Source organism: Danio rerio, chromosome 10, assembly GCF_049306965.1.
Source record: "Danio rerio strain Tuebingen ecotype United States chromosome 10, GRCz12tu, whole genome shotgun sequence".
Taxonomy (NCBI): domain Eukaryota; kingdom Metazoa; phylum Chordata; class Actinopteri; order Cypriniformes; family Danionidae; genus Danio; species Danio rerio.
The window spans coordinates 8138624-8163419 of NC_133185.1; the positions used below are offsets into that span (position 1 = coordinate 8138624).

The following is a 24796-nucleotide window of genomic DNA, read 5'->3' on the forward strand; positions in this document are numbered from 1 at the left end:
CAGCAAATCCAACTTTTTTTTTCAGTAAACTAATAATTCTTCCAAATTAGGTATAAAATGGCCTTTATAGCATTTATTTACAACAATCTGACTCCGTTTACCAGATAAATCAGGCAAATCCTACTTTTTCAGTAAATTACTGATATTTCTTTTGAATTAAGTATAAAAATGCCATTTATATCATTTATTTAAAATAAACCCTGCTGTAGAAAACTAGGGTGGATGGCTGGTTTTAGCTGGTCGACCAGCCTGGTTTTAGAAGGTTTTTGGCCATTTCCAGGCTGCCTCCAGCCATTTCCAGCCTGGTCTTAGATGGTCAGGCTGGGAGATGACCAGCCAAAACGAGCTATGTCCAGTTTAATCCGGGTTGGTCGAGCTGGTTTTAGCTGGTCATTTCCCAGCCTAATCATCTAAGACCAGGCTGGAAATGGCCTTTATACCATTTATTTAAAACAATTTGACTCAATTTACCAAATAAATCCCGCAAATCAGTAAACTACTGATGATATTTCTTCTAAAGGAATAATAAAATTTTCATTTATAGCATTTATATATAAAATAAAACAATTGGACTGACTTTACCACATAAATACAACTTTTTTTCAGTACTGATGATATTTCTCCTAAATTAAGAATAAAAGCGTCATTTATAGCATTTATTTAAAACTATTTGACTAATTTTACTAAATAAATCAAGCAAATCCAACTTTTTTCAGTAAACTACTGATAATTATTCCAAATTAGGTATAAAAATGTCATTTATAGCTATTTATATAGAATAAAACAATTGGACTGACTTTACCACATAAATACAACTTTTTTTTCAGTACTGATGATATTTCTCCTAAATTAAGAATAAAAGCATCATTTATAGCATTTATTAAAAACAATTTGTCTTATTTTACTAAATAAATCAAGCAAATCCAACTTTTTTCAGGAAACGATTAATATTTGTCCAAATTCATTATAAAAACTGCATTTATATAGACAGAAAACTATTTTCTTTATATTTACCAAATAAATCAAGCAAATCCAACTTTTCTTTTCAGGAAAATACTGATATTTCTTCCAAATTACGTACAAAAATGTCATTTATAGCATTTATTTCATACAATTTGACTTATTTAACTAAATAAATACAGCAAATCCAATTTTGTTCAGAAAACTACTGATAATTATTTCCAATAAAATTAAAAAAAGTCATTTACAGCATTTATTTCAAACAATTTGACTTATTTTACCAAATAAATCAAGCAAATCCAGATTTTTCAGTAAACTACTGATGATATTTCTCCCAGATTAAGTATAAGAGCGTCATTTATAGCATTTATTTCAAACTATTTGACTCATTTTACTAAATAAATCAAGCAAATCCAACTTTTTCAGTAAACTACTGATAATTCTTCCAAATAAGGTATAGAAAATGTCATATGTAGCATTTATATATAGAATAAAACTATCTGATTGATTTTACCAATACATCCAGCAAATCTAACTTTTTCAGTAAACTAACTGTAATATTTCTTCCGAATCAAGTATACAAATGCCATTTAAAGCATTTATTTATAGAATAACACAATTTTACTCATTTTACCAAATGATTCCAGCAAATTCAACTACTGACCATCTAAGACCAGGCTGGGTGATGACCAGCTAAAACCAGCTATGTCCAGTTTAAACCAGGCTGATTTTAGCTGGTCATTTCCCAGCCTGACCATCTAAGACCAGGCTGGAAATGGCTGATAACCAGCCTGGAAATGGCCAAAAACCCTCTAAAACCAGACTGGTCGACCAGCTAAAACCACCCAACCAGCTTAGCCTGCATTAAGCAGTTTTTTCAGCAGGGAATTGGACTATTTTTACCAAATAATCCAGCAAATCCAACTTTCTTTACAGTAAACTGATATTTATTCCAAATTAATAATTAAAAGTCCTTTATAGCATTTACTTAAAACACTAGACTGATTTTACCTAACAATCCAGCAAATCCAACTTTTTTGTTTTATTAAACTACTGATGATATTTCTTCCAAATTATTAATAAAAATGTCACTTATAGCATTTATATATAATAAAACTAATTGACTCACTTTACCAAATAAATCCGGCAAAAAAAGGGATTTTCAAGTGGTCTCTTCATTTCCCCCCAAAGCTGTAAATTTGGCACCTGTAGAGAGAGTCCTGAGGGCTCGTATAAAATATTAAAGCCCTTATATTGATGTCCGCTGCTCCATGAAAGCGAGCAGTAGTGTGGTTAGTCATGGAGTGGCTCCTTCTCCTCCACATTCAGCAGTGTGTCTGTGTGGATGCCAGCCTCCTCCAGGCTCATGTCTGCAGCCGTCTGCACTTCCGTCCTGGGGTATGACATGTACAGCGTGTAGAGGGCTGGAGGGTATCCTGTCTTCATCATCCACTCCAGCAGGAGCTAATGATCAGAAGACATAAATATTACTCATGTATTTATTTATTACTGTCAGTCATCATTGTTTATTACTGACCTGAGAGCTCCAGGTTTTGAGGAATCTCCTGTGGATTGCTCTTCTGCCCGGACATCTTAGGGCTATTTTTACTGCCTGGCAGTGGATGAGGTGAAGGTGAGATGTCACTACATAAATAAATGATCACAGAAAAAAAAGTGTTCTTGTATGCAGGCGTTGTTTATTAACTCACCCCTTCAGTGTCCACTGATGGCTCGTCAGGCAAAACTATGACCTTTAATGACAGAAAATAATAACAAGGCTGGTGAACAAAGTAGTAGGCAAGTTATAAAAGTCCTGCCTTAATCCATACCTTAACATGACTGCTGCATTTCAAATTCTGGGATGCGCTTCTGGTTTGGTTAAATTTCGATTTAAAGTATATGAAGCAAATCATTTTAAATAAAAGAATAACACTTTTTTGGGAAATAAGCTCTTTTTTTAACTACTAGAGTTAAAGAGTTGAAATTGACCATTTTTGAGTCCATTTAGCCAATCTCCAGGGCCCGGTTTTTCAAAAGTAATCCACTAGGATTTTGGATAAGGGATTGGATCAAATCTTGAAAATGGGTTTTTCAAAAGAAAAAACGGATTACATAATCAGATTAGATCACGTTATCCAATCTTGGTTTTGATCCGGATCAAAGCTTTAGTTTGGGTTTTTCGGACCTTTTTTGTAGGATCTGGATCACTTTGATCCAAAAAACCTGGATTAAACTGATCCCATCAGAAGAGAGGATTTAGCGTGGATTTCATGTCCAAAATGTAATGAAATGTAATATACTATTTATTCATAAGGTTTTAATTTTATTTGTTCATCCGTCAGGCTATAGTGATTATTGGCTTTAACGTATTTAGCCTGTCAGTATAGGCCTCCAGCAAAGTAGAAAGAGTTTGGCCTCATAAAATAATCCCCCAAACAGCTGTCAAAACTGACCAAAAACAATCAATTTTATTCTGTCACTAATTGATATATATATATATATATATATATATATATATATATATATATATATATATATATATATATATATATATATATATGTATGTATGTATTCATCACAATGGAAAATATTTTTCTTATTAGAATATTTATTAATGATGATAGCAATGATTACAGAATAAACAAAAAATGCAAGAAATGGCAATGACTGATTTTTGAAATCTCTTTCAACAATTGCAAAAAGAGACTGAAAGGGCAGAAGCACAGCTTCGCCTGGCAGAGGAACAACTGACTCTGACCAAACTGCAGCAAACCAAGGCCAGACTTGAGATCCCCCTCCTAAAGGATACGCTTCACATCAAATGAGGAAGTCTGAGATTATTGTGGAGTTTTTGACATTAAGTATTTTTTTTTATTTACATCTATATTTGAAACTTATTATAAATATCCTCAATGTACAGTGTTTGTGTTGTAGGTCTCAGATGAGCGGACTGCTGGAAAAGGATGGGGTGGGCTTTTTCTTGTTTTTATTATTTATTATTAATTTAATATTTATTACATTTTCTTAGTTTTCATTTAAAAAAAATAAATTATATTGACCCCACGCTGGCTATTCTACTTGTCGCTCTTTACATATCTATAGTTCTACATTGTGATTTCCTAAATCACCGGGCCTTGGGCCCGGTTTTTCAAAAGGTTTAATCCGAATCAAATTGATCCAGATTTAGTAATCCTGTTTTTGCGATCTGTGATCACGTAATCCAGCTTACTTTTTGAGCCAGTTTTTCAAAGCAACATCGGATTGGATCAATCTGATCCGGATAGGAACTTTTCAGGATCACTAAATCTGGATAACCAGTGCTCAAACAGCATAGGACATCACAATGTAGAACTATAGATATGTAAAGAGCGACAAGTAGAATAGCCAGCGTGGGGCCAATATAACTTTATTTTTATTTGAAATGAAAACTAAAAAAAAATTAATAATTATTAAAATAATAAATAATAAAAACAAGAAAAACCCCACCCCATCCTCTTTCAGCATTCCACTCATCTGAGACCTACAACACTGTACATTGAGGATATTTATAATAAGTTTTAAATATAGATGTAAATAAAAAAAAAAAGACTTAATGTCAAAAACTCCACAATAATTTCAGACTTCCTCATCTGCTGTGGAGAGACCAGCTTGTCTGAGCGTAGCCTTTAGGAGGCGAATCTTAAGTCATTGGCCTTGCTTGTCTGCAGTTTGGTCAGAGTCAGTTGTTTCTCTACCAGATGAAGCTGTGCTTCTGCCCTCTCAGTCTCTTTTTGCAATTGTTGAAAGTGATTTTAAAAAATCAGCGATTGCCATTCTTTGCAAATTTTTTTTGTTATTCTGTAATCATTGCATGCATCACTAATAAATATTCTAAACACAAAAATATTTTCCATTGTGATGAATATATATATATATATATATATCAATTAGTGACAAAATAAAATTGATTGTTTTTGGTCAGTTTTGACAGCTGTTTGGGGGATTATTTTATGAGGCCAAACTCTTTCTACTTTGCTGTAGGCCTATACTGAAAGGCTGAATACGTTAAAGCCTATACTCACTATAGCCTGACGGATGAAAAAATAAAATTAAAACCTTATGAATAAATAGTATATCTCGTAAGATACTGCATGATCCAAAAATAATATTATTTAATACATTTTTTAAGTTTTCATTACATTTTGGACATGAAATCCACGCTAAATCCACCCTTCTGATGGGATCAGTTTAATCCAGGTTTTTTGGATCAAAGTGATCCAGATCCTACAAAAAAGGTCTGAAAAACCCAAACTAAATGTTTGATCCGGATCAAAACCAAGATTGGATTACGTGATCTAATCCGATTACGTAATCCGTTTTTTCTTTTGAAAAACCCATTTTCAAGACTTGATCCAATCCCTTATCCAAAATCCTAGTGGATTACTTTTGAAAAACCGGGCCCAGGGGCCTCATGTATCAACGCTGCGTACGCTCAAAAACTTTGCGTACACCAGGTTTCACGCTCACATTTGGATTTACTAACGAGGAAAATAACATGAGAATGTAGGTTGGTCCGCACCAACTTCATGTCTAGCGTACGTGTATTTCCAGCCTGATCTCACGGGGAAATATGAGTATTTTACGTTTTGCCAGTTTAGTGGCTAATTCGTACGATTTTAAAAAAGGAGGCGCGGCACCTAACCCCATCCCTAAACCCAACCGTCATTGTGGGATGAGCAAATCGTACTAAATTGTAATACATACAAATTAGCCACTAAATGAAAAAGTTACGAATTGCCGTGAGTTTGCGCAAGTGGTGCTCGCTGCAGAACCATTTGGGCGAGCTGAGCTCCAGCGAGGGGGAGCTTGAGCTAGAGCTCCACCTTTTTTGCACTTCTTCTACGAGGGATGTCACTGGGGGTAGGGTTAGGGGTGGGGTTGGTGTACGCATTAAAACAGCTTACAGGAGGCAGAGCGAGAGCTCATGCTCCCCCTCGCTGGAGCTCAGCTCTGCTCAAATGGCTCTGCAGCGAGCACCCTCTGTGTGTTTTTTTTTCCCATTGGCGACTCCTAGAGGCAATTATGTTAAATTGCACACTATAAAGTATTGCACCAACACATGTTAAAACATTGCTTTTAATTTATAATTGATAAAATGGGTTCATTTACACATTTTTTTGACCAATAATGTGATTTAGAACATATAAAAGCATTTGCAAATGTATACAACCCTTGGTCTATGGCAATGGCAGTGTTGGCCTTATTAGAGGACATTGTTAATGATCGAATCTGAAGGCTTCACAGTGGCAGGGTGTGCGATGGGTGGCTTCTTGGTGAGTGATGTATTTAAAAATATTATTACTGCTAAGTCTTTATTTTTATTTTATTGAGCGTAATTATCTTCACACCATAGACAAATGCCTCCAGATGAACCCAAAGATAAAAGTCTAAGAGGGTCAGATTGGGAGACTTTAGGGGCCATTCAACTGGCCCACGATGACCAATCCACTTTTCAGGAAACCGTTCATTTAGAAATGCTCGGAACTGACACCTATAATGTGGTGGTGCACCATCTTGCTGGAAAAACTCAGGGAACGTGCCAGCTTCAGTGCATAAAGAGGACAACACATCATCATGTAACACTTTCAGTGACCTCCAGGTTTCCATTGATGAAGAATGGCCCCTCTAACTTTGTTGTCTTTGGTGTGAAGATACAAGATGTGCAGCACCTGAAACTATGGATAGTGGAAGCCTGGCATGTCTCCTGCGGTGTTGCTAGGAGTGTGTAAAGAGTGGGAGAAGAGGGTTGCATTGACAATCAACCACAATAGGCAGCACATTAAACACATTTTTATAAGTGATCAGAAACTTATAAATAACTCATGAAAGAATAAAGTTAGATCCGAAACCAAGCACAACATTGTTTTTCTTGTGAAATTCCCAATAAGTTTGATGTGTCAACTGACCCTCTTCCTATTGAAAAAACAAAAGTTGGATCCAAAATGGTCGACTTCAAAATGGCCACCATGGTCACCACCCATTTTGAAAAGTTTGCCCCCTCACAAATATTAATGTGCCACAAACAGGACGTTAATATCACCAACCATTCCCATTTTATTAAGGTGTATCCATATAAACGGCCCACCCTGGAGTGAGCAGATGAACCCATGTCTTCTGCAGAGAGTAACAGATTTAATTTAGCCTTTTATTCCCATATAAAAATTAACGACAAACTATGATCAAGCTTGCATGCTTGCTTGATGTGTGAGAACCAATGAGGATGATGCTTGTTTGTTATTCCAACCCTGTTGAGCTTCCATAAGAAGCAATAAAGACTGTCCTTGGCTTCTATGTTAGCTGTTCAATGTTTACATGTGAAAAGGTCATAATTAAAAACCCTTAGTTTCTCTTCAGGCAAATTGTATTAAACCGCTCGATTTGTGTGTTTTATTGTTAAACTTAAAGTTACTCAAAGAGTTTGGTGTAAATCAGCGAATGAAGAAGTTTGTATTAGTGTTGGAAGAAAATAAGATGAGCCTTAGGGGTTTGGAGTGACATGAGGGTGAGTAAATGATGACAATAATCTTTTTGTGGTGACCTAACCAGTTTAAAGCAATAGTCCGATAAAAGCACAAACCCACCCTCTTCTGCTTGGGCACTTCCTCTTGGACAGGATCTTGAGTAACAGTCTGCATCGGCTTTCGTCTCCTTCTGGCTCCCTGATTAGGAGACTCGTCTACATCCACCGCATGACATATCTTATCCTCATCACCCTGAAAAACATGATGGGACTTGATATTTAATTCCTTTTATTGTTTTTCCTGTAAATGATTCAATAAATACCGTACCGTGCCATTCATACCGAGGTATTACCGTACCGTGAAATTCTGATACCGTTACATCCCTAATATATATATATATATATATATATATATATATATATATATATATATATATATATATATATATATATATATATATATATATATATATATATTATAAGGTTTAAATGAGCATTTCATTTTTAGAGAAAATGTCAGACAGGTGGGCCTTCGAAAATTTATCAAAGAAAGAAGTGGGCCCCAAAGTGAAAAAGGTTAAGAACCCCTGCATTAGTACATCCACAATGCACTTATACTTTCTAAACACATGTTTTTAAACCATAATATTTGTTGAACATTGTAGTACTGCAGGTACGCCATGTTGTCAAAAGGTTTGGGACATCTGCCTTTAGACGTACAGTTGCAGTCAGAATTTTTAGCCCCTAAATTATTAACCCCGTTTATTTTATTTATTTTTACGGAAAACCTGTTTAATTTTTTTTCAACACATTTCTAAACATAATAAGTCATTTCTAATAACCGATTTATCTTTGCCATGATGACAGTAAATAATATTTGACTAGATATTTTTTAAGACACTTCTAGACAGCTTAAAGTGACATTTAAAGGCTTAACTAGGTTAATTGGATTAACTAGGCAGGTTAGGAAAATTAGGCAAGTTATTATAAGACAATGGTTTGTTCTGTAGACTATCAAAAAAATATATAGCCTAAAGGGGCTAATAATTTTGTCCTTAAAATATTGTTTAAAAAATTAAAAACTGCTTTTATTCAAGCCGAAATAAAACAAATAAGACTTTCTCCAGAAGAAAAAAAATATTATCAGACATACTTTGAAAATTTCCTTGATCTGTTATACATCATTTGGGAAATATATATATAAAAAAAAAAAACAATTTGTGGGAAATGATTCTAACTTCAAATATAGTTTATATATATATATATATATATATATATATATATATATATATATATATATATATATATATATATTTATATATATATACTATTTTCCCAAGTGTATATAACTACTACTGTAAGAAAAAAAAATCAGAATTTAGTGCATATTTTTAGTATTATCTTTGCTTGAAAAGACCCAATCCAGTTAATATGAAATGAGCCTGCTTCCAAACCTGTATCATGTCAAATTGTCAATAACCAAATCCAGCTAACTGAGTAATCCACGTATGAAGAACAGACCCCAGGAATGCACAGGTGGCAACATATCACAGTACCACATATGAATTCACTGAGCTCCTGAGAGCAATCCATTCTTTTACAGATGTTTGTAAAAGTGTCTGCATGCCTACACTGAAAAAAAAATACTGGTTGCCTTAAATTTTTAAGCTGATTCAAATTAACCTTATGAGTCATTTTATTTTATTTTAAACTGAAAGGAATGTTTCATTAGAGAAGTCAGAGCCAAATTTGCAACAGGCAGAATATAGCATACAGCACTAGCACTTCTCCTTTATTTTAGGGTCTTCACAAACAGTAAATGACTGTTGTCAATTTAAGGCTGTAATGTGATGGTTACAAAAGACACTCAAGATTCAAGTTGGCTATTACAATTTGTGCAGTGTTAGAGAGTTTTATGGGCACTTGCATCTCTTAAATTCTACATATATTGTATGAATACTTTTATCCATTTCTCAGTGAATGTAGGCAATGTATTTTGGTGCATTTAAACAAAACAGATTTAATAAACAGATATATTTATTAAAATTATATTTTACAAATCAAACATTGTCAGAAATTGAAAGATAACACAATTCAATTCAAGCAAAATATTACAAAAAAATGACAATTAACCTACAAACTTTAAACAAACTTTTTAAATTTTTTGCTTTTCTTTATTTTTCCTCTTTTTAAGATTTGCATTTAATATTTTTCTATTACATATAAATGTGGGTGTACTACTTTTTGGACCGCTATCAGAAGTTATTTTGTTAGAATTTCAGATTTGGCATCAGTACTGACTATATGCACAAATACAATATTGTATAGCCTTCTATTAAAAGTATAGATTTAAAAGATAGATTTGTGAGGGGTCTACTTATATATGCTGAGCACAGTATAATTTGCTTAAGCCATTCTTTAAAAAGAACACTCGATGACATAGTTTGCTTTGGTATTCGTGTCAGTCAACATAAGCTCACAATGACACCTAGTGGATAGAGTGCGGCATATCATCTAAAAATGTATTTTTTAAAATTCAGTTTATCAATTAGATTTGAATGTTTTTAAATGTATCTAGTGAAATGTATAGTTTTTTTTGTGTACAATATAGTTAGTTAATGAATTATAATAGATAAAGATTCAGTTATTAGATGCATTTTTTATCTAAATCTAAAGAGGTTTTCAATTAAACTGTTCTATTTCTGTTCCTAATGATAGGATTTTAGACATTTCTAGAATGAATACACTACATAATTATAAATATTAATCTGCCTAAATATTATTCAGAATAAATTAACCTTTCAAAAACATCTCTTTTATAGCAGTTATGACTTTGGTCATACAAATGGTCAAAACTTGTCAAAATCTATAATATAATATAATATAATATAATATAATATAATATAATATAATATAATATAATATAATATAATATAATATAGGGGTGAAGCAGTGGTGCTGTAGGAAGTGCTGTCGCCTTACAGCAAGGTCGCTGGTTCGAGCCTCGGCTCAGTTGGTGTTTCTGTGTGGAGTTTGCATGTGGGTAAGCTAAGTTGTCCGTAGTGTATGTGTGTTTGTGTGTGTGTGTTTGTGTGTGTGTGGATGTTTCCCAGAGATGGGTTGCGGCTGGAAGGGCATCCGCTGCGTAAAAATGTGCTGGATAAGTTTGCAGTTCATTCCACTGTGGCAACCCCGGATTAATAAGGGGACTTAGCCGACAAGAAAATGAATGAATGAATAATATAATATTATATAATATAATATATTCTTGCCCCATGTAGAGAGCCATCTTACAATTTGTACTATGAAAACTTTAAAAAGTTCTTTATTGTTTTTATATTATTATTTCGTACTGACACAATCAATCATCATCCTCCTGCACACAATTTATACCTAAAATCCTGTGATTTAAATTCAAACACATTCTTAAAGGGACATTTCCACCAAAAATGAACATTTCCGCATTTCCTCAAGAAAATCTTTCTTCTTTTGAATATAAATCAAAATATTCTGTTGGAAATCAGCAGCCATTTGTAGGAAATTCATGAACCAAAACCAGGAGACGCTTGTCTTCTAACTGGATTCTTTTAACAAGAATGTGCTGGCTGTGCTTCATCATCGAGAAGGCTACAAGTAGAGTTCCACCTACCCTGATACTTTGGAACCTCTGTCTTCTGAAGGGAGTGAATTTTCTGATGGATGTCTACTCCAGGATGGAGTAACACATAAACATTCAACTTTATTAAAAATCATACACATAAGAAAGGATAAGAGCCTAGATTATATGATGACCTTAGTGTCATCCCACTTCAGAGTAAAACTGGAATAATATATGTGATTGCTTTTCTGTATGCCAAATGATTTGTTTCTTCAGGATCTTCCCAGCCAGGTCAGAGGTCAATGGAGGCCTCTTGAGTGGAACTGGACTCTTGAAGAATGGGAAACAACTGTTTTCTGTGTTATTTGCCATTTTATGTGTTACATCTTTTAAAGTTAATTCCTTTGTGTGTAAACTGCCAGTTTGGATGTAGATAGTGATAGTTTTTAACTTTTTGATAAGACGGCTGACAGTACACTCAGCCTTGGGTAAAAAAAACAGATTGTACTTTGTGTGTTCTATTCCTCTGTGGATCATTTCACAGGTCTGGGGTCAGCTCTGAAAAACCTAGTCTCTGCCTAAGGTTTGTATGTTTGAGATATCATTCAGAATTGTTTGTGTAGCGACAAAAGCTACAGGCCACAGTCTTTAGCCTCCTTGTTAGAGCGACCAACTCCCATGCGGAAGGTCGCCGGTTCAATCCCAGCTCGGAGCGGTTTGGATGGTGTAGGACCGGTGGGGTTACATTTGCACGCAAACATGTGGAAATTTAATTTTTTTCTATCTGTGTTTCAACCAATCAAGTTAAAACACGTGTAAGTATGACATAATGACGTTATGTTAGAGTGTAATTTTTGTTGTTTTGAGATAGTAAGCCTACACACTCTTTGCGAGTGTTGAAGCTGATTCCAGCTTTTCTTCATCTGACAGACTGGTCATTTTTAGGTTAAAACTGTTGGTCCCCCCTTTACTTCAGACACTTGGGCTGCCAGACTCTTTCTTTTCACAGTAGTTTCAATGTAAAATGTACATAATGTGTTTTAGTTACAAACCATTTCATTGGAACTTACAGTTCTAATAATCTTTTTCTAAATTTGTATTTGAATATTTGATAATAGGTGGTTAAAAAATCTATGGAAGACACGGGCGGCAGCTTTACAACCTTCTTCAGCATATTCACCTTTGTGTTCATCAGAAAAAACGAACTCAGACAGGTTTGAAATAAGAAGAAGGAGGAGTAAATTCTGACAGAATTGTGTTTTTTGGGTGAGCTCTCTTTCTTAACTTAACCTGCTGTTCATTTTGCCTCATAACATTTTAAAGGGGACCTATTATGCCCCTTTTTACAAGGTGTAGAATATGATCTCTGATGTCCCAAGAGTGTGTTTGTGACATTTTAGCTCTAAATACCCCACAAATAGTGTTTTACAACTCTTTGAAGCTGACCCTTCTAGGGTTCGTAATAAACCCTTTTCACATTTCTGGGTTTCTCAGTATCGGAAGTCATCAATAGATAGAAAACCTAGAGCACAGTAAATGGGAAAATACAACAAATAATTTACAATCCTATTTGCTCAAATAATAAAAGAAAAAGTCCACGATGGTGTTATCAAGACTTTCAGAAGAATGAAAAAAAAATAAAAATAGTGTGAGACTCATGACGGCAGCTAGAGGAGAGAATAACGTCAAATTTACTTTCCAGACCCATAGACGCTGTATTACAAACACCTCGCATAAGTGCTAATTCGTTTTTTTTTTTGTAATTTGAAGCAAAGATGATATTCTACATACGTAAATACATATAAATGTTCATACGTTTTTTTAATATTCTAAATATTAAAAACTTTCAAGGATTTAAGATGCTGATGCTTGTTAAATGCGTCATAACAGGCTTGTGAAAAGGGTCCATTGTGCCCAGCACTCCTTTCAAAATAAGTTGGAGCTACAAATGCCCATGTGTCAGCATAGTGGCAGAGTCAAAAACAAGACTAATGTCCTATGCTAATGAGAAACAGAGATCATCACTAATGGGCGGGGCTTTTCATCTCTGATGACAGGGAGAATGTCAATCAAAGTGTTTCTCCACACTGCATTCATCAAGTGTGATTATAAAAAAATGTATTAATAAATGTTTACCATTAGAAGCTGGTTATATTCACAGACTGTTGCCACACAACTGTGTTAAACCTCTTATAAAAGGGATTTCTACATAACAGGTCACTTTTAAATACAATTTAAGTACTTTAAAGTGGATTCCAGCAACCCTTGTAAAGTTCCTGGAAGATATATTTTTTTATTATTATAATTGTTCAGTGGCATTAATGTACTTCTCTATGTGCTAGTTATGATAATGAGTTCACTCACCCCGACAGGAAGCCCCGGGCTTAGTTTCCATGTTTCTCCTGTCATACGATAGTATCGTTCTGTTTTCTGCTGGAGTAATGAGTCCTGTCTTGGCTTTAGCACCTTTTCAGCATAGTCCGACATCTTTATAATACATGAAATAACATGATTATTGTTAACATACATTCATATCATACAGTAGAACATTTATCCACTTTTAAAGTCACATGTTGTGATAAACCTTGTCATTTTGTAGATCTTGCTGAGTTCTTCTAACTTGCTCTTCTTTCAGTCTGCTGGATTCAGGTGTTGGGCCTGCAAAAAAGACAAACTCCATATTCAATTATTTATAATTTATACAACTACACTAAATGAGAATGAACTGTCATCTGAATGCACATACTGTCTGTGAGCTCTTGAGTCACTGGAAAGAAGAAAAATTTCAGCCTCGGGAATATGGAAATCAGCCATGTACAGATGCCTAGAAATATGAATCCGCGTCCAGCCAATTTCAGAGCATCGTTAACACCTTTAACACACATAAAACACTAGTCAGCGATCTCAATGGTCAGCATTAGCACAAGCTGATTATTTAAGACTAGGACATTGAGGTAAAGTTGGTTTTATATTTGCACATTCGTTCATTTAACTGTCTCTATTTTGTTTACCACGGTAATTTGAATCATTATTATATAAACAATATGCAACAACTGGAATTTCAAAAGCTCCCTTGGGATTTCATACACTTTTATACATCAACAATTGTTACAATATTACATAAATAAATTATATAAATATAGATAATTCGTTTAAACACATTCTAAGTTATTAAAACTGTATTGTACAATACATTTTGATAATGGTTAAATATTTAAAAGCGTGAATTTCGAATATATATTGCAAAATTCCATGTTGATAACGTTTTATCACCAATATTTTGCACATAATCACGAAACTACTTCAAAAACAAGCTCTTGGTTTGATTTGCTTTGCCAGAATAAGTATTATCATGCTGTGTTACCGATTATCGAGTGTTTCCACGAAATGAAGCAAACTCCTGACAGTAAAACACAGAGGACAACACATCTGTTAGACATGTCAGCATTCACAAATAATCACAACACTGTAGAAACAACACGGAAGTTTGACGTTTTAAAGTAAAAGTCTCCATAGACTGTTCTGTTTAGGGGTTTATCACATCTACCTTATTTAATTTACTTATACATGATTGATTTGTGTTTGAATTCAGCTTCAGACTGCTTTAATATTTTTTTTCTGTTCAGTGTTGCAACGTGTGCAAATTTCAGCAGCAACATCAGTAACGGTAACGTTATTTTACATATAAATTATTATAACTTTTTATTATGAATAAGGTTGTACTATCACTTTAACTCGATTGTTTTATAGAATTTTACCGAATGCATGTTTTACATCAAAACAAAGACTAAATGAAACAAATATGTTTGACTTTTATTATGAAGTAAATTCATTTTGACTGTCCAATCAAGTGGCCGGTCGTCATTTGCATCTGTCCAATCGTTGTAGTCGTTTTGTTCTTCTCTCAGCCAATAGACATCGAGTTGGGTGTGGCCGTGTATGTGAGTGACAGCCGCTTCAGCCACAGCTGCAGAATCAAAGCTGTCAACATGGCGGACGAGGTGTCGCGGGCTCAAAGCGCGCAGCCGGGAGGAGACACGATATTCGGCAAAATCATCCGTAAAGAGATTCCGGCCAACATCATTTATGAAGATGATCAGGTGCGACATTTGTACTGCAGGTCTGCCCTCAGCGCTGACGTGCAAATCTCTGCGGTGGATCCCGCACGTGCTGCTGCATTTCATGCGCTTCAGACTGTTTATATGAATCTAAAATAAAAGTCTCAGATTTCTACTACATACCCTTTTGCAGTTCCGTCGCAAATTCTGCTCTAGATCTGCTGTTAATGTGAAGTTTAGGTGATTTGGAAATGTGCCAGATTTCAATGCCGATTCACGTATTCTGCACTTTACACGTAACAGTTAATAAATTAAATGTCTGCATAATTTTTGTTTAACTCTGCAATTATACAGTAATTTATGAAGGTCCCGTCTATACTCACGTGGATTTGTTTTGTTACAGCTGTTTTACAAGTTTTAGTTTGTATATTAAGAGTTTAGATGCTTAACATTTAAGTAAATGTCTGATATGTTCTTCTGAAATGAGCATCATTTTGCCTCCTTTGTTTATTTTCAGTTTTTTTCACTATAAAAGCATGCACAGAAGCCACCGATACATTTCCGGTCGAGCTGGCTATTTTCAGTTTCATAAGTTTCACTTTACAGAGGAGATTAAGACAAAAGCATCTGTACCCTTCTTAGAAACATAGACATGTAAACTTTTAAAAGTTTAAAATTATTTCATATGCTCATTTATTTTCTCTTACTCTGTCTCTGTGTGTTTATACATTATTATTTAGTGTATTGCCTTCAATGATGTGGCCCCTCAGGCTCCAACTCATTTCCTGGTGGTCCCCAGAAAGCCCATCAGTCAGATCTCTAAAGTAGAGGATGCTGATAAAGAGGTCAGTAGTATATTATCATTTTAAATCAGTCTGCATGCTGTGTGACGGGGATTTAATTTGGTACTACATTTATATAATGGTGTAGGGGAAATGACAGTTTTAACCCCAAAATGACTGTCAGATGATGCAGAGCCCGGGTCAGAGATTCAATTAAAAAGAAAGTTTACTAAAGATAGTTTGTAGTTTCATCAGCAGAAGCCAGCTTCAACACTCGCAAAATTTTGTGGCCTCTCTCTTTGAAATCTCGAAACAAGAGCAATTGAACTCTCACGTAATTTCATTAACTGTGTCATACATATAAAAAATAGCATCACAGTAGCATGACGTTACCTTAGTAGGCGGTACAAGGTCCGCTACATAGTAATTGCTTACGTCATCAAGCTGCTGGCTGCAGCGAGGACATCTTGTGAATGTCCACTGAAGTTCAGATTTTCTAACTTGAGTAATTCATGCGTGAAATGCTCAAGTCACGCCACTTCATTCGTGTGAGTTGCGTCTTTTGTGTTACCTCATTCACACGATTTGACCAAGTGTGCCGCAAGCCTGCGTTTGAGTGAAGGTCTCGGCCGTTAGATCGCCCCCTGGGGGCTGGCTGCAGTACAAGTCATAAAGCCCGCCTCCTCCGTGTTAATGAAGAAGACTTGAGCCCAAATAAAAAAATTATTAGACTTGCAATAAAATGTCCCGAAAGATGGTTCTGGTCGATTAAGGCACTGGTTATTGTGCTGAAATAGGTGCAGATCTTCATTTTTGTAAACAGTTTGTTTTTAGCAGTAATTTAATGCTGGGAGTGTCATCGTGATTGACAGTTTCTCAAAGCAGCGCGTCTGAGCTTCAGCAGAAGACTGAAGTGTTATTATTCGATTTCTGTGTTATTTTACCATGAAAAAATGAGTTCAGCAGTAAACTATAGTTTCTGACATACATAATCCTGGTGGAACACTGTTTATTCGCTAAGTTCACGTACGCCTAGCCACCCAGATAGCAAAATACACTCGGGCCAGTTCCAGCTAGATTCTTGCCTGCCGGAGACTTACCCCTCAAAGCTCAGACTGACTACCGCTGCTGGACCTACTCCGGATGCCTGGACTCACTGCCCGATTCCAGCCCGAGTCAATTGAGCCAGATGCGGCGGCCGAGCGAGCCTGAATCAGCCCGCGATGCCGCGAGTAGGTTATGCGCTGCGGCCCGGAGCTTGCGCGATTGAATATATAAAACCCTCATATTTGTTAACGTTATTACATCCATTTGTGTTGGTATGACAGCAAACGCATGCCGAGCAGTTCGGGGGCGTGGTTGATTTTACATAAAGCGTTTGGTTGGAAGCTCGACTCCGCTCATTTTCGCGGCTCCTCCTCTGGCTCCATCAGACAGCCCTTCTGCACATGTCAAGGCTCCAATTTCAGCAGTCTTTTGCGACAGTTTGTGCCCGTCAAGCAGGCGTTTTGCCTTCAAGGCGTTCCATAGATATATACACTAGATATCGCATAGGGACCCGTCAGCATGCGTCAATAGCGCCACCACATTGGTACAGTGCTCCCAGGACAAATGTCATTCAACCGCACTAGTCAAGACAGTGTTATTATGTGAAGATGCGGGACTTTAGCGCTGCCTACAGGTGTAGTAACGAGCAAACAAAGAAAACAAAGCACAAAGGCAGAACATTTCATAGGTAATATTAAGTTTTTTCTGTTTTTGTATGTTCTGAACTTTTGTGCTTATCAGGTAACATTATTGATGATAATACAGTCACTACTGCATTCACCATACAGCAAAGCAGCTCCAACTAGCACTAAACACTCGGCTTATGCTAGTTTTGTTGAATAAAATCAGCAAACAATGCAAAAGAAATATGACAACGAGATGCTGCGCTGCCAGAAACTTGTATTATTTTCGGCTAACGTTAGTGAAAGAGTCGTTCGGGGGATTCATTCACAAACGAATCGCTCTCTCCGTCAGTATGAGAAGTGAAAGCAGGAGAGGAGGTGTGTTTCAGGACATGATTAGATTAAATTTAACAGGGAGGGTGAATAGTACATTTCTGTACACACAAACACAAGTTTTTTATCAGGAATGCCAGTGTGGTCACTGATCCATCAATGTAGAAAAGTGATGTAAAATTATAATTTTTGTAATTAGAAAAAAAAATTACATACTAACATCCAGGAAAACTCCCGATCATAGATATATGTGTATATCTCTGGCTTTGGATGGCCACAGTCCTCCACTGTACCTTGGTCCCGCATTCATTTCAAAGGAGCGCTACCCTGTAGCAAGATGGCGGCGCTATGGACGCATTCCGTCCAATAGACAACAATAGGCCAGGTGACATCTAGTGTATATATCTATGAAGGCGTTCAATGGGAAAAGGGGCTGTCGCGTCGTCCATATTTTTTACAATCATTGGATTTGACCCGCAGGATGTCTATTTGCGTCTTTGCATTGACTTAACATGTAAACAACTTGCGCTTGACACTTCATCTGCGTCTGGTGTAAACGCACCATTAGAGTTTTTTTACACTGTACCTGCTGACGGTAATGCCAAGTTAACAAGAAAAAAATTATTTGTGGTATATTTTAAGCTGAAACGTCACATAAACACTCAAGGGACATCAGAGACTTATTTTACATCTTGAAAAAAGGAGCACAATAGTTCCTGTTTAATGTTTGTACTGAATGACTTTTGTAAATGTATTAATATTATATTTTGATTGTTTCTTTGTAGCTTCTCGGACACATGATGATTGTTGCTAAGAAGTGTGCAGAGCAGGTGGGATTACCCAGAGGATACCGACTGGTGGTCAATGATGGTCCTGACGGAGGCCAGTCTGTTTACCACATTCACATCCACGTTCTGGGTGGTCGTCAGTTGGGATGGCCTCCTGGCTAACTGCTTTGTCCCACAGTTTCACTGTTATCAATAGTCAAGTCATTGTTCGCCATAAGTGAGGTTAATTGGTTCACTGTCAAGTAGGAATCAGTCAGAAAACAACTAGAAATAAACAAATAAAGATCTTTGAAATGTCATTGCTTGTTATTCATTCATTGTTTTAGTATTCCCACAAATGTGGTTTTGGATTAATTTTGCAAAGTTCAGTTATCATTCCTCTTTTGCCCTGGACGAATTATCTTTAACCTGCTTTTTGGCATGCTTGCACTGCAGCAACTGGGAACAATTTTAGCTCTAGGAACATCATTTAGGGGGACTAAATAAATCCAATTTTAAAGTAGGCTATATTAGTGTCTGATAAATCTATCATACAAAACACAGATACAGTTTTTTTTTAAAGGGTTTAACATACATATCGTTTTTCAAGGTCATTCTGTATCAGTCATGTTTTCAAACCTTTAAAAAAAGATTAGTTACAATGTAGTTGTATACATGTTACAGTATATTAAGACATAAATGACTTTAATTGTCATCTAGATTTGTTTTCAGTTTTTTTTATTAACATATTACTTTGCGTGATGACGTCATTGCGTAATCGCAAGTAAAAACTTCGTCTTTATGAAATAATGTTTTCTCATGTTGACTGTCCATCTCAGCAAAAACATTTGAAATATGTCCATTTAGATATGTACGAAAAATATTGACCTTATTCTCCGCAGACGAGCGAGCGCTGCCGTTTAAATCTTTTTGGCACGAGACTTCCGGTCTCATTCACTTCCATTCATTTTTAGACATTAAAAACTGCTCGTTTCGCTGTTTGATGTTGCAAACTGATATTTCCTTGTTATATTATTCTACTTGGTCTGTATAGTCATGCAAACATTTGTTTGTAGAGCAAGTAGTTTGACCGTTTTTAGCCGTTTATTATTCCTTGTCATTTCTCCCATAGGCGACTTTAACGGAAGTTCTAAGACAATCGCGAAAACAGGCGCACTTCCGCATTTTTGAATAAGGTCAATAGTAATAGTTTGGAAAGATTTTGCAAAGGTAATACAAACACTTTTTGATAAGGATTTTATTTGTAAATGTAACACTGATAATGAATAGTTACATTCTTTTAAACAATCACAGCTTGTGTACTTACTCTTTTAACTTAAAATTAAAACATTTGTGGAAGTGACAACAATTATACACTGTAGAAAGTAATTATGTGGCCTTGTAGATTTCAATAATATTAAGATGTTCACTTCACTTAATAAAATTAATTTACTGATTTTACGGCATTTTTGCTTTGAAATTAATTAAAAACGTCTGCAATAAATATCAATTATATTAGAAGAAATTAGCTATAATTATTGAATCATTTCAAAGAGAGAAAATATTAATTAAATCCAACGTGATTAAAATGAGCATTTTCAAATTAGCCAGGGCAGGGGTACAAGTCAGTTTAGACAAGCAAACGCTGCCATTGCCCGATACACAAGTGAAGACCGCCCGTCATGACCTGGAGCCAATAATATCGAGCTGCAGGCCTGCAGAACCACACACGTTGTAGGCACACACAATCTAGCACACCCAATCTAGGCAAACCATACACAGCGATGTTAATGTTATGAACGTCTTCTTGGACATCATCAATATATTTGAATATATATGGTTGGTTAATGAATATAGTAAACAATAAACAATAGAGTTTACTTGGCTTTATTTTAACAAATATTGTGATCGAGACGGGCGAATGGGGAGCGTTGTTTCCGATCACCATTCAATATAATAGACTGAACAGTTTTCTATAAGTCATCATAGATGGTCAGTCATTACCATCTGACAGAGTCAATATAGCAGATACTCGTTTGCTGGCTGTCACAATCACCAGCGACCCTATTCAGTTAGATCGCTGCCAGAGTCGGCGCCGCAGCCAGAGTCGACGCCGCAGCCCGAATGGCTGCCGCCGCCTGAGCTTCCCGAATGACCGCCGCCGCCACCGCCTGAGCCTCCCGAATGGCTGCCACCGCCTGAGCCTCCTGAATTGCTGCCACCATCGCCTGAGCTTCCTGAATGGTCGCCACTGTCGCCTGAGCTTCTTGAATGGTCGCCGCTGCCTAAGCTTCCTGAATGGTCGCAGCCTCATGATCCAGGGCCACTGCAACTCCATGCCCCAGGCCCTCCACAGTTCCATTCTCCGGGCAATCCGCTGTCTCATGATCCAGGGCCACTGCAGTTCCACGCTCCAGCCCCTCCGCAGTTCCACGCTCCGTGTTCTCCGCAGCTCCACGCTCCGGGTCCTCCGCAGCTCCACGCTCCGGGTCCTCCGCAGTTCCACGCTCCGTGTTCTCCGCAGCTCCACCCTCCAGGTCCTCCGCAGTTCCACGCTCCGTGTTCTCCGCAGCTCCACGCTCCGTGTTCTCCGCAGCTCCACGCTCCGGGTCCTCCGCAGCTCCACGCTCCGGGTCCTCCGCAGCTCCACTTTCCGGGTCCTCCACAGCTCCACTCTCCGGGTTCTCCGCAGCTCCTCTCTCTGGGTCCTCCGCAGCTCCACGCTCCGGGTCCTCCGCAGCTCCACACTCCGGGTCCTCCGCAGCTCCACTCTCCGGGTTCTCCGCAGCTCCACGCTCCGGGTCCTCCGCAGCTCCATGCTCCGGGTCCTCCGCAGCTCCACTCTCCGGGTTCTCCGCAGCTCCACGCTCCGGGTCCTCCGCAGCTCCACGCTCCGGGTCCTCCGCAGCTCCACGCTCCGGGTCCTCCGCAGCTCCACTTTCCGGGTCCTCCGCAGTTCCACGCTCCGTGTTCTCCGCAGCTCCGGGTCCTCCGCAGCTCCATGCTCTGGGTCCTCCGCAGCTCCACTTTCCGGGTCCTCCGCAGCTCCACTCTCCGGGTCCTCCGCAGCTCCACTCTCCGGGTCCTCCGCAGCTCCACTCTCCGGGTCCTCCGCAGCTCCACGCTCCTGGCCCGCCTCAGTTCCAGGACCCAGGTATGCCCCAGCTGCATGGTCCTGGCCCTCCATCCCTCCCCCTGTTCCGCCTCCGCTCCACCTCCCACCTAAACAGAATTTGGAGTGTCTGGAATCCACTCTTTAGAGGGGGGGCGCTGTCACAATCACCAGCGATCGTATTCAGTAAGATCGCTGGTTCTCACTCACAACAAACCATGGACTACACTTCCGCCTTTTTCTGGACTACATATTCATACATGCACTTTGCCCAGACACACATGCTTACTCATCTAGACTGATTACACTCGCAACACCTGAGGATTGTCAGAGACTGATTGCACACCCTACTTAAGCCACACATTCACCCTTTCAGTTTGCCGAGTCTTGTTAGCTGTTTATATGACATTACAACGCTTAATCCTGTCTTGCTTTCCTGTGTTTTCGACTTAGCTTTGTTTTCTTGTTCTCCCTGCCTGCCGCCTGCCTTTTTGACCTCTTGCTTGTGTACTGATTATAATTCTGGACTGCCTGCACATATGTTTGTACCTGTTGACCTTTGCTTGCCTGACGACGATTAAACCTGCATATTTGGATCCTACCTTCTGTTGTGAGTGTCATCTCCCCGTCATAACACTGGCCTTGTTGAAAAATGTAATTAGACAGATTTAATTTATATAATGCATTCATTTATAAAGAAGGAAAAAATAGCAAGTTAATATAGGCAATAATACATTTTATATGTAATAAAAATCTTTTACATGTAATAAATGTATAACAATATATTAATGTTTTACTCAAGCGATTTAATAGTGTGTATTTGCTTAATTTTCTAATAACTTTTAATTAATGATTTGCCATATTAAATATTAAAGTAATTTTTAGTAAGCAACATATTGTTTTTAAACCAAAATTTTGCAATAAACAAATTAACCATTAATAATTAATAAAAAAAGTGTGTGTGTATATGTGTATATATATATATATATATATATATATATATATATATATATTGTGATGGCAGCAATGTTGACCTGAACGGGGGCCTTCTACAGGTGACCGCCTAAAGATACTGGCATCATTAACATCGAAGGTGTTAAAGTTCGTATAGATAGATCTTATCTTTACCAGACTCAGGAAAACTTTGCTTTCATTCTGCCCAAAGCTCCAGGTGGATTGTTTTGGTTCAAGGTATCTGATCAGGCCCTGGAAGTGACCGTGGAAACGTGACTGGCTCATGTTACCCTGGCTCGCATTAGGACACTAACTCAAAGCACGAGAGAGGACACATGGCTCTTGACTACATTCCCAGAGCTTGTGTCCACCTGGGTTTGACCTATGCATTTTAACTTTAACAAAGAATGGTGTTTTTACAAGTGACAGTCTAGTGAACACTGGAAGATATTAGATGATCATTTTCCCATGAACTGCTGTGTCCTCTTTGCTTTAATGAATCTGTATTATTCTGACAAATAATACCTTTCATGCATTAAATCAAATAAATGTCACTTTAAGTAGTGTTTTAAACAATATTGTTCAATGTCCAGTTGTTTGAAACTATGCTGTTTAAAAACGATGCTGTTTAAGATTATCAGTTTGTTTAAATGTAAATGTTTTATTGTGTATTATATGATGTATTGTCTATTGTGAGATTGTTGCTAATCTGTTTTGTGGCTCTACTAATTTGAGCTGAATTGAATTAAATTTTACTCAATCCATACTTGTTGAATTTAATTAATATTATTGCTTGTAATCTGTTACCTCAATTTTATTGTGTAGACAAAGTATATTTTCTAGAACTGATGAACAGGCTCCACACATTCATGTTAAATCTAAATAAAAACATTGAGTTGTTTACATTAACATCGTGTTGGTTTTTCTGTTCAATTAAATTAATATATATATATATATATATATATATATATATATATATATATATATATATATATATATATATATATATATATATATATATATATATATATATATATATATATTTTTTTTTTAAATTAGCTAATTTCTTTAATTAGTGTTTGTGGTTACTAAACTTAAATGACTAATTAAAAAAACGCTAATTTAATTAATTGTTATTCAATCTATATATGTTGAATTTAATTAATATTGCTTGTAATCTGTTACCTCAAATTTATTGAGTAGATTTGGGGTATTATTTTTTTACAGTGTAGCACTATTGGAATTAATTTCTACCTAAATTACCAACAATTATACATGTTAACAAATATCAGTAAATTAACAGTTATGAAGAACAGCTAGCAATTTACTCTACTGAGTGAAGCTCTTTAGAATCACAAATTGCTAAAAGTAGCCGAATTAATGTTAAAAATTACTGAATTTGTAGCAAGGTGCTTTTTATAAACAAACGTTGCTAGGGTAGATGGAAAGTTGCAAAATCTAGCAACAAAATTGCTAAGTTGGCAACACTGATCTTAATAAAATCAGGGAAAGAAAACTAAAAACAATTACAAAGTTCCTCATGATAATAACAGAGAAGGCTACTATCTAAAACCATTGAAAGAAGGGGGAGTAGACATAGTATTTATAAATAGGCATGAAACTTAAACTTTTATAACAAAAATGCATAAGGTTGAATATGTGTTATACTCAATGAATTTGGACCAAAAGCAAACAAATATTAATTTTTGATTATTTATGTAATTGCCTCCACAATAAATCTACTTTTAACAATGTTAAACCTACCATAAAAAAGTAATATGCTGAAAATATAGTGTATATGACCAGAGTTTTCTTGGTTTGACACAGAGTGTCACTGATAAATAATTACATTAGATTTTGTTTTGTGGCAAGCAAAAAAATAAAATAAAAAATAAAGAAATCCCATTAACCCAACCAGGCTATTAGAGAAATTCTTAGTGTTGTTTAGTTCTGTATGAGTCAAAAATTTCATTCATAATCGTCTAAAAAAAGTCTTAAATTTGACTTGATGAAACATGCAGAAATCCATCCAATCTGGAAGAAAATATAAAACTTTAATCAGT

General features: G+C 36.5%; 3 protein-coding genes across 4 annotated transcripts in view; 1 reads left to right on the forward strand and 2 right to left on the reverse strand.

Annotated features, from left to right (window-relative positions):
- Positions 1-1889: 1889 nt before the first annotated feature.
- ubxn8 (UBX domain protein 8) lies at positions 1890-14530 on the reverse strand. Its single transcript, NM_001024412.1, is given in 8 exon segments — positions 1890-2424; positions 2498-2572; positions 2670-2711; positions 7581-7712; positions 13422-13544; positions 13642-13715; positions 13804-13929; positions 14422-14530. Coding segments are annotated over 8 exon segments (819 nt in total). The 5' UTR covers positions 14498-14530; the 3' UTR covers positions 1890-2253.
- A 431-nt stretch (positions 14531-14961) lies between these two features.
- On the forward strand, positions 14962-18987 carry hint1 (histidine triad nucleotide binding protein 1). Its single transcript, NM_001005593.2, has 3 exons — positions 14962-15157; positions 15856-15960; positions 18686-18987. The coding sequence occupies exons 1-3, from the start codon at positions 15047-15049 to the stop codon at positions 18848-18850; spliced, it is 381 nt and encodes a 126-aa protein (NP_001005593.1). The 5' UTR covers positions 14962-15046; the 3' UTR covers positions 18851-18987.
- Positions 18988-19915: 928 nt separating this feature from the next.
- Positions 19916-24796, reverse strand: part of pcyox1 (prenylcysteine oxidase 1) — a 29562-nt gene continuing 24681 nt past the window's right edge. The window contains exon 8 of one of the 2 annotated variants that reach the window (XM_073913965.1): positions 19916-21889. The gene's annotated coding sequence lies outside the window, so the exon portion shown is untranslated. Of the gene's footprint in view, positions 21890-24029; positions 24768-24796 lie in introns of those variants that run through there. The other variant, XM_073913964.1, reaches the window with a different exon arrangement.